Source organism: Polistes canadensis, unplaced genomic scaffold (assembly GCF_001313835.1).
Source record: "Polistes canadensis isolate GaletaPanama2010 unplaced genomic scaffold, ASM131383v1 scaffold_226, whole genome shotgun sequence".
Taxonomy (NCBI): Eukaryota; Metazoa; Arthropoda; class Insecta; order Hymenoptera; family Vespidae; genus Polistes; species Polistes canadensis.
In genome coordinates, this window is record NW_014569773.1 from 30,346 (window position 1) to 41,012 (window position 10,667).

At 29.2% G+C, this 10,667-nt stretch overlaps 1 protein-coding gene across 3 annotated transcripts in view; it reads left to right on the top strand.

The window, feature by feature from the left end:
* LOC106790248 (beta-1-syntrophin-like) overlaps positions 1-10,667 on the top strand; it is a 191,688-nt gene that overhangs the window by 15,726 nt on the left and 165,295 nt on the right. The window contains exon 3 of one of the 3 annotated variants that reach the window (XM_014755016.1): positions 3,913-3,940. The exons of the other annotated variants lie outside the window; for them this stretch is intronic. Within the exon in view, the coding sequence (XP_014610502.1) occupies positions 3,913-3,917 (5 nt within the window). The 3' untranslated portion in view covers positions 3,918-3,940. Of the gene's footprint in view, positions 1-3,912; positions 3,941-10,667 lie in introns of those variants that run through there. 3 annotated transcript variants of the gene reach the window in all.

Genomic DNA, 10,667 nt, shown 5'->3' on the forward strand with positions numbered 1-10,667 from the left:
TATATATATATATATTTTTTTTTTTTATTTGTAGATGTAGAAATTAATTTGTAAAGAATATAAAATAAGTTTATATATAAAATTTCTAAACGTTTATATCCTTTTTATTATTTATTACACAAAATTTTAATAACCAATAAACATATTATGATTAAATGCATAAATAAGAATAAATGAATATTAAGAACGAAGTAAATACATTCTTTGGTAACGACAAGTTAGCCTAAGTGCTTTAAATGATTGATGTGAATGAAAGCAGAGTACGAGGAGAGAGAAAAAAAAAACAAAACGAAGACAAAAAATAAATACTAAAAATCATCCTATTATCAAACATTTATGCATCATATCTGATACTTATGTTAATCATTTGACGATTAAATAAGAACATAAATTACAAAATCATTTCATTAAAAAATAAATCTATGCGTAGTATCTAACGCGCGTGATTATTACCGAAAGAACAAGATTTTTCATTTTTTTTTTTAAATAATTTAACAAACATATTTAAAAATACGCGAATTATCGAGACGACGGATGGTAAAAAAAAAAAAAGAAAGAACAAAATAAAGTAGAAATTAAAAATCATGCAACAATTATTAATAATATATGAATCAAACATTTTAACAATCATAATTTGATTACATTTCTCTTTCCTTTTTTTCCAATCCTTCCAATTTTTGTATCTTTCTTCTTTCTCTTATTTTCTCGTTCTATCCTTCTCTCTCTCTCTCTCACTCTTCATCTAATTTTCCTTCTCTTTTACTCTACACTATCCCTTTCTCTTTCTCTCATTTTTGTCCTATCTTTCACTCATTCTTCTTATCCATTTTTTTTTTTTTTATTTCCCTCTCTCTCTATCTCGTTGTTTCCTACTCGGAAGGTTTTACGTGGGAGACGCGTGGAATGCGATATTCTGCACTTTACGTGCACGCGTACGTGAGATGCAAGAACGAAGGACGACGCATCAGTGTGGGCGGGGTTTGCCCTAAGGCAAAACAAGGAAAGGAAGGAAAGAGCAAGACTGGTTTTATGCAGGGAACAGAACTTGGCTGGTGAGAGTGGTTGACCCTGCTTTCTCTCTCTCTCTCTCTCTCTCTCTCTTTCTTTTTCTTACTCACTTTAACTCTTTCCTTCTCTCTTTTTATCCCTCATCTTTTTTCACTCTGTTATTGGATTGTTTGTTTGTTTTTTTTTATTTTTGTTTTTTATTCTTGTTGAAAAATCGTTCTATTTTAGATAGAATGAGATAGGTAGATACATTTTGAAAAATAGATAAGAGTGAGATAGAGTGAGAGTGAGAGTAAAAGATTTTGTTAAGAAGAAACACTAGGATAGAAATATTACAAGAACAAAAATCATAGTGGGATTACAATTAGGAGATGAGAGAGAATGGTTACGTAAGAGAAAAAAAAGAGAAATGGAAAAATTATATGGAAAAGATTTTATATATATGAAAGAAAAGGAAAAATACATTTTGTAAGAAATATAGAGAGGGATAGAATGATTTAATAGTAAAAGAAAGAAAAAAGAAAAGAACTGGTGTGTGTACTTATGTACGCACGTAAGAATTTATACTTCTTTAGCGTATCAAAACGAACATAACCTCAAAAATAACTTCAATTTTCCCGCGCATCGTAAAAAATATCATCGACAACTTCGTGGTGTCGATTTTTCGGTCGCATCTAATTAACTTCACTTTCCAAAACGCGCCAAAAGTTTTCTATAAAAGTTGAAGAGAGGAAAATGTAATTTGAATGACGAATAAAATAAGAATATAGTGTAATATTGTTAAACAAGTAAAATAGTCAAATATTTTGATATGGTGAAGAAAGAAAAAGGTATTTCGAAAGAAAAATATTTTGGTAGAGGATTGTGTGTGAAGAAAAAATAGATAGAGATAGAGATAGAGAGAGAAAGAGAAAAGACAAATATTTTGAGATAAGGTTAGTGATTCTGAAAGGCTCAGAATGAAATAGAAATAGAAAGAAGGGAACGAGGAAAGTGAGAGTGATTTTTCGAGAAAAAAAAGGACACTGAGTAAAAGATTCCGAATGAAAGTGGTGGAAAGAGAAAATGAAAGAAAGAAAGAAAGATAGAAAGAATGATTTGAAGGGAAAGATAGACAGTAAAAGGTTTCGAAAGGAAGAGTGATTTTGAAAGAAGACAAAAGATAAAAAAAAAAAAAGGGGGAAAGATTTCGAAAGATAAAGATAAAGAGAGAGAGAGAGAGAGAGAGAGAGAGAGAGAGAGAGAGAGAGAGAGAAAAATTCCATTAGAAAGAGAAAGATAGAATGTTGTAAGAGTTAGAGAAAGAAAGTGATTTTAAAAGAAAAGATAGATTCCACAGAACTGATCTACCACAAGAAAAAGAAAAAGAAAGAGAGAGAGAGAGAGAAGGAGAGAGAGATTTCGACAGACAGTGAGAAAGAGAGAAAACGATATGTGCTGCATAAATTATTCAAGGATTTTTATCAAGATCCTGCTCATCCTAGTTCTCCTTTTTCGTATCCTTCTTCTTTCACTTTCATTCTTTATTTTTTTCTTTTTTTTTTCCTTAAAAACCTGACAGACCTCTTCATTTAATTTAAGTTAAGAACCTCTTTTGTAACGGAAGATCTTCACCGGAGTTGATTTTCTAATCCAAAAAAATTAAGTTTCTTTTTTTACGTAGTGAAATGTTATATTACATTTTGTTCATTTTAAATATTATTCGAACGTTTTAATATTTATATATATATATCGCATTTAATCGAAAAATAATTAATTGAAAGGAATACTTTCATTTGATTTTTTCTTTTTATTTTTTCAAATTAAAATTTACACAAAATTATATTAATTCGATATAGAAAATAAAATCAATTTAAATTCGAGAAGCTTAATATATTTCCTTCGATTTATTTTCAACTTTTTAAAGAGAGTATAATTCGTATTTATTAATTAAATACAATAAAAAAAATCCCCTAAACTTTATACGAATACGCCGAAATTATTATCAAAACAAATTGAATAATTCTATATTAAATAAATTTAATTCACACACGCGCGAGATATGAGTAATGTGTGTGTGTGTGTGTGTTTTTTTTGAGAAGCACGAGATCTTTTTTTAAAAATCCTTCACGATTTAAATCGCATTATAAAAAATATGTATTTGAATGATCCCAAAAAAAAAAAAGAAAAATGTAAAATTGCGTTTAAAAGCAAATAAAATTTGGTCGATTAATTAACAGTAAGATAACGATGATGACTATTACCTAGATATCATTCGGAACTATAATCATGGAGAAAAATCGTCGAGGTGTTACCCTCTCATGCTCGATCAGACTTTTGTAATTCGAAAAAGGGACTTGACTTCGCGTGACTTTTCTCTACGGTCTATTTATTCAAGAGCGACGATCTACGTGTCCGATCTGTAGAAATTCTCCCAGTGAAATATCATGTGTCCTTGATTATGGATCGCTCAGTATAATACAGGGTGTTTCATTTCTATTCCCATACGATTTAAATTCTTATTTAAAAAAAAAATTACTTATTATTATTGAACGGGGACAAAAAAATACAAGCAGGGATTTTAATAAAATTCAAATGTTAATTAGTTATGATAATTTGAGTCAAGATATTAGATTGTTTTATTTTATTTTAAATATTGTGTTCGACGATATAAATTATTAAAAATATGAATAAATTTTCTATATGATAATAATTGATTTGTTTTATCTATAGTAGTGATAAATACGAATAATTAGAATGAACAATATTTTTCGGAATAACTCTAACCGTGTGTGTGTACAAAATTTATTTAATATATTGTATAATGTATTAATTTTGTGTTTTGAAAAAATTTAATGATAAAATTATTGTTTATATATTAATGGCAATTATTTATTTTATTTGTTTTTTTTTTTTGGAAACTAGGATAATAACAATGGTGTGATTCAAAATGCACGGATTAAGGGAAACACCCTGTATATGTGTATAATATATGTAAGTACTGGCGATCCTAGCTCAACTGTTGTATGCGGTTCCGCTTGGAACGTGTGTACATTACTTCGCTGGTAAACATCGGCAAAGTCATTGGATAACATCTTCGCTACACCCACACCTGATGTTACCTTCCCCAGATGGATTTGGCGAGCGTGTAAGAACGTTGATAAGAAATAAGACGAATTTGTGATTAAGGGTGGGAAGGAGGGAAATGATTTCAGAATAAGAGTAATTTATAAGGTAAACTTAAATAATTCATTCATTTATCATATATCGTTTATATATATTTTATTATTATTTGTCGAACGTTCAATCATTCAATTTATTACGAACAATTCATCGATTGATTTAATTGAAACGAATTGTCAATGAATTTAATTAATGATTAAAGTTCATTCATTCATATCAAAAAGTTAACATCAATTAATTATAATATTAGAGATATTAATGTGATAGAACATAATTGGATTTAATATTAATTATTTATCAAATACACACACATTAGTCATCTCTCTCTCTCTCTCTTACATTACTTTATATTAATTTACTTCAAAAATCATAAAGATAATATAATTTATAAAATATTATATTAACAACCCTGACAAAATGTTCTAAACGTTCATTTCAATTCGTAACAAATTCAATTTAATTAAATATATAATATACGTAAACAAATGTCATACAATCAATTTAATTCGACACATTGAACTAACATACACACACATTTAACATTCGTATTGAATAAAAATGTTGACGGGGGGGGGGGCAGGGGTTGTAAAATTCGACTAATTTAAAAAATATAAAAATAATATAATAAAAAATGTGTGTGTGTGTGTGTGTCTAAATCACTATTAGAGTATTAAACACATTAGGATAATATTATAATTAGTAATTAAGATTTACTTAGCTTTTCACTTTTATTTTTTTCCTTTTCCTTTTCTTTTCTTTTCTTTGATTTTTTTTTCTTTTAGTCAGCACAGTAATCGCAGCAGCAGCCCCCGGAAGTAGGTACGTAGCTTGAGTGGATGTGCACGGGAGGAACGTTCGTCTGTGGTTTCCCCATGCGTATTTCTAATTAGAATGCATAATTTTAGTCGGCCATTGTTCTCCAATGTAGGTTGCATGACGGATGACACGCGAGGTTGTCACGGAAATTGCGTCTTAAATCCTGCAGTCCGGAATTTCCCTATCACTTGGAACCCTCTCTCTCTCTCACACACACTCACACTCACACTCTCTCTCTCTCTGTCTTATTCTATTTCTCTCTCTCTTACTCTTCAAGATATTGCCTCCTTTAATCTCTCTTTCTCTTTCATTTCGGATTTCCTGCTCCTCGTCTTCCATATTTTCATTCATCCCCCCCATACCTCTACCCCTACACCCCCTCCATCGTATCTTATCCAAGAAGAAAAAGAAGAAAATGAAATTCTATGGTTCTATGAACAACCATGGTGTAATTTAAATCATATTGAAACGTTTCTGATATTTATTTACTTTACTTTCAGCAAAATTATTATAAAAATATACAATGCACGTCCAATAGAATTGGAAATTCTAATAGAATAACAATTATTATCGTTGTTTCGTTTGCAACAAAAAAAAAAAAAAAAGATCAATCAACGATTCCATTTAAGAAAATAATTTCAATAAAAAATCACTTGTACGGTCTCGTGAAAAAACGAAAAAAAAAAAGAAAAATTTTCTCTTCCTCACCATGGGAAGAAAAAAAAGACGGACAAAAAGAGAGAGGAGAGAGAGAGAGAAAAAAATCAGAAGAGGCAATAAAAGAGAGAACGAAACGGTGTTTCTTAACCTCATCGAATAGACGATATAAATCCGGACGATATAAAAATTCCATCGAAATAGAATATTCAAACGGTTCTCTCTCTCTCTCTTCCTCTCTCTCTTTCCCTTTTACTCTCTTTCCGAGTCCCTTTCCTTTCGACCCTTAAAAAGCATCCAGAAAGCTCTGAAAAGTCTCTCTTTCGAATTTTTACATATCAAATACTCTTTTGTATCGATAAAGATCGAAAAAGTGCAACGCTTCTAAAATGCAAAATACTTTGCCGAGGAGGAGGAGGTGGTGGCAAGGGGAAGGTGGTGGGGGAGGGGGTTAGGTGAACGGTGCGGTAGGCCGACGACCGCATCGAAAGTGTGCAAATAAAGAAGGGTGCATGATATCATCGTTCAACCCGCGTTACATTAAAATGCAACGATCGTTCGCTTTCAATTCGTCGCGATGACAATTAGAATTCGTCGGGGAACTTTCTTTTTCCATGATAGACGATGTTATGAAAGAAAAACCCTTTCTCTGTCTCTCTCTCTCTGTCTCTCTTTGTTTCTTTTTCCTTTTCCTTTTCTTTCTCTTTCACTCTTTTATTTCTCTTTCCGTTTCATTCTATCTTTATCTATTACGTGATACTTTCATCTTTCTCGTGTCCCCTCTTTTCTACGTTCCTAGTGCAATTAATGACGAGACTCTGTTCTACTACTACTACTACTATTACTACTACTACCCACGTATTTACGACTAACGAGAGTTTTAAAACGAGGCCATGCTAATTTTCGTAAGCTCGTTAATTGATTTACTGTTTAATTATTATAATTATTTTGAATTTCAATTAATTGCCATACGAGAGAGAGAGAGAATGAGAGTGAGTGAGAGAGAGAGAGAGAGAGGATGAACTGTTATTAAAGTTCGTCTTGACGATTTTATCGATCGTTATTTATTGTTATAATATATGTTTATTATTGTATGGGAGAATGGGTTTTTCGTTCGCGTAAGTTGTTGAAATCTTTTATATGGAATTTTGTTGTTGTTCCTCGAACTATTCGTTTAATTTTTAATTCGTTGTCCCTTCGATTTTTTGTTTGTTTTGTTCTCTTTTCTTTTTTTTTTCTTTTCTTTTCACTAATAAATTTATTACAATCGTTAGAACAAACTAGGATGAAATATTTTTAATATATAGAATGACATAAAATAGAATTGCCCGAAAATTTGTTTTCATATAAATTAATATTATTACAAAATAATATAGATATTGATACAATACGATTATTATTTAAACAATGATAGAAAAAAATTGTCGTAGATTATGACAAAAATTGAAAAACAAAATAGAGATAAAATATAAAACTTATTTACCGTTTATTAGAAAAATAAATTATAATATATTAAATTTTTGTTTCCGTGCATATACTTCTATTAAAAATCTTATTACCTATTATGGTACTAGCAAAAAAAAAAAAAGAAAATAGAAAGAGGAAAAGATAAAAATAGTAATAAACAGAAAATGGAGAAGAGTATCTTACTTTTCCCCACTGGTGGTGATTCCACTCGTGGTCTTCGTGGCCGACAACTCGAAGGAGAAGCAAAACTCGTGGGAATTTACGAGCGAAAAGACTAGAGATACTAATACATATATATATACACATCTATGTATATACGGGTAAAAACAAATAGACGTATATAATACATATGCACACGGATTTACATTCTCTCTCTCTCTCTCTCTCTCTTTCTTTCTGCACCCTTGCAAGCGTTGATGGACGGGACGCACTGACCGTGAACGGGGCTAATTAAAATATTAATTGAACCAACCCAACGACACAACGCTTTTTGAGAAAACTCTCTCTAGAAATTGCACGCGAACCGTATCTAACTTACGAATTAAATTTAGGAATCCCTGTAATTTCGCTTGTTTTCGCTTTACTTAACGTTATTCCCTAAAGAGAAGATGGGAAAAAAAAGTTCGAATGACAATTTATCAAATAAAAATTGTATATAATATCAATCTATTACTAATAAAATTTCATTGATAATTTGTAATAATTTTTTATATTATTTCACATTATACTTATATTCTTGTATTCGTACAATTTCAAACAATAACTTTGATAATTTTACTTTTTTTCTTTTATTTTCTTTTTACTGCAATTTGCATATTGTGTGTGTATTTTTGTTTTAAATATATTACAATATATTGTTGTTCTGTGTTACTGAAATTAAATATTTTTGTTCTCTCGATGTATATTTAATAAAAATCGATAAGAACAATATGACCAATCGAAAATGTTTCACATATAAATAAATATGACAAATATTTTAATAATAACTCAAAATAATAATAAAATGTAATAGGATAATAACACACACTATTTCGTAGATATAAAATTAAATAGAAACTCAAGTTAATTGACAATCTTTGTATTTAATTATCGCTAAAGTAAATGAATAATATTATTTTAGGGTGAACAGGGAGAAAACCTATTAATTAATCAAACATGTAATATCGGAAATTATCTATTCTCGATTGAAATACATTCAAGTATATATCTTAAAATGAGGTTTATTAAATAACATTATTTCTGTATCGATCAATCGTTTCTATCGATATATTACATTGAACGATTTAAAACGATCACCGATTTTCATTCGTATCAAACGAATACTTGAACTATATCGTTTCGTTTGATCTATATCGTGACTATAGAAAATACATTTAAACACTCAACGATGACCTTCTCTCTGTAGTTTCATTTCCTACATCAAATATTCGTATAGATATACACATACATACACATATATATATATTTATTTATATAGATATATGTAAATGCACATATGCATTAAATGTCAAATGTTTCATATCATTCTGTTTTTAATAATTAAATCTTATTAAATAATTCATTTTTAATGTCACACGTGTATGTCAATTCTTAAGAAAATTTTTTTTTTGTTTATAATAAATAATTTATAATTTTATCTTTTAATATTATGTTAATATACAAATAATTATTTGAAAAATAATATATATATGAGCCGTTTATTTTGAAAGTGGCATAAGTCACTTATTTTTTTTTATTGAAAATAAAAAGATACCATTCAATTGTAATTACTGTTGCCATTAATTCGATTTTTGTTGAAAAAGTGACTCATGCCACTTTTAAAATAAACGACTCATATATAAAAGAAAAGAAATAGTTTAATAAATGAACAAATATTTTGGGATTTTCTATCGCATTTTTCCTTTTTTTTTTTTTTTCTTTTTCTCTGCATATCTCTTTAGATCTCATCGTTAAAATTACAAGGAAGACAGACTCGTGAGTAAAGGGTGAAAGGGGATAGTAAAGGACGACTAAAAGAGGGCTAAAGGAGACTAAAGGAGGGTAAGGGTGGCTAAGGGTGGCTAAGGGTGGCTAAGGGTGGTTAAGGGAGGAAGAAACGAAACGATGAAGGCGGCCAAGACGACGACGTCGCTCTTCATGCGGATATCCCGTAAATCATGACGAAGTACCGTAAAGGACGAAATGAAAGGCACGCGAAACTCTTGCACATACACATACATGCATATATATATATACATACATATTTTCCTATCTAAGAGAGACATGAAATATAAAGAGAGAAAGATATATGTACCAAGTTAGTGTCACGTGAATCTTTAATATTCTAACGTTACTATATTTTCGCCATTTGTAATAAATAACAATATTTGTTTCTTTGTTTTTTTTCTTTATTATATTATAAATATAATATAATGTATGAGAAAAAAATTCAATACGTATTTAATAATTGAATATTTTATTTTATATAATATATGTATATATATATTTGTGTTAATGCTATATGAAAGTTCGTACACGTTTTATTATCGATAATTATGTGAGCTTTTATTTTAATGATTTATTTGATAATCATTTATATTGCTAAATTATTATTATTATTATTATACTTTTGTCCTCTCTCGTGAAAACAAAAAAAGCTTCGTTTTTATCTTTCCATTAAAATACGAATAAACTTTATTCCCCTTTTATTTAAATAAATAACAAATATTGATGATATTAAATTTAATTATAAGTTTGATATAATTTGTAAAATAAATTATTATCATTAACGTAATCATTCGTTTGATGATAAAGCAATTAATCCTATAGAATGTCTTAAATAGTTTCATTTAAAATCCCCGTACAGAACCTACTACCCTTCCACCATTGTAAAGAAAAAAAAGAAAAAGCTTACAAACTCACTGTTAATTTCTATCTTAAGATATTATTTGTCATCTTTGGTCGAACAACAACAAAGAGAAGTAATAATAATGACATTTCTAAAGATCCCTCTCTTAGAGTTTGAATTTGCTCGTTTGTCGCTCGAATTACCTTACGTAATTTGCATTCTATAATATAATCTAGAAAATGGGGGTAAAGATTGGAATGAGAGTGGGGGTGGGATTGAGGAAGAAATGGGGAAAACGTAGCAATGATATTTCGTATTAAATATCTCGTAATAAATATTTCTCACGGGCCTTTAGCGAATACGAATTTATTGCAATTTTCCGTACGTGTTCGTGTTCGTGTTCGATCAAAACCGATGGTGGAATTTTAACGAACGAACCAGTTTAATTTTATATCAAGCAAATAGCATTAAACGTATTTATTTCATAATATTTCATTATACTATACACATACACGCACACACATATTATATACCCGATAGTATAGAAAGAGCACGTGTATATGTGTATGGATGCATGTGCGTGTAACTTTGCACACATCTATATAGAGATTAAACCGTACAGTTATTAGCTATTATTATGATTATTATTAAGTGATTGAATTTATTTCTTTTTATTTATTTTTTTTTTCTTCACTTTATAATTTTATAGTCATAAATTAAATATTAATTA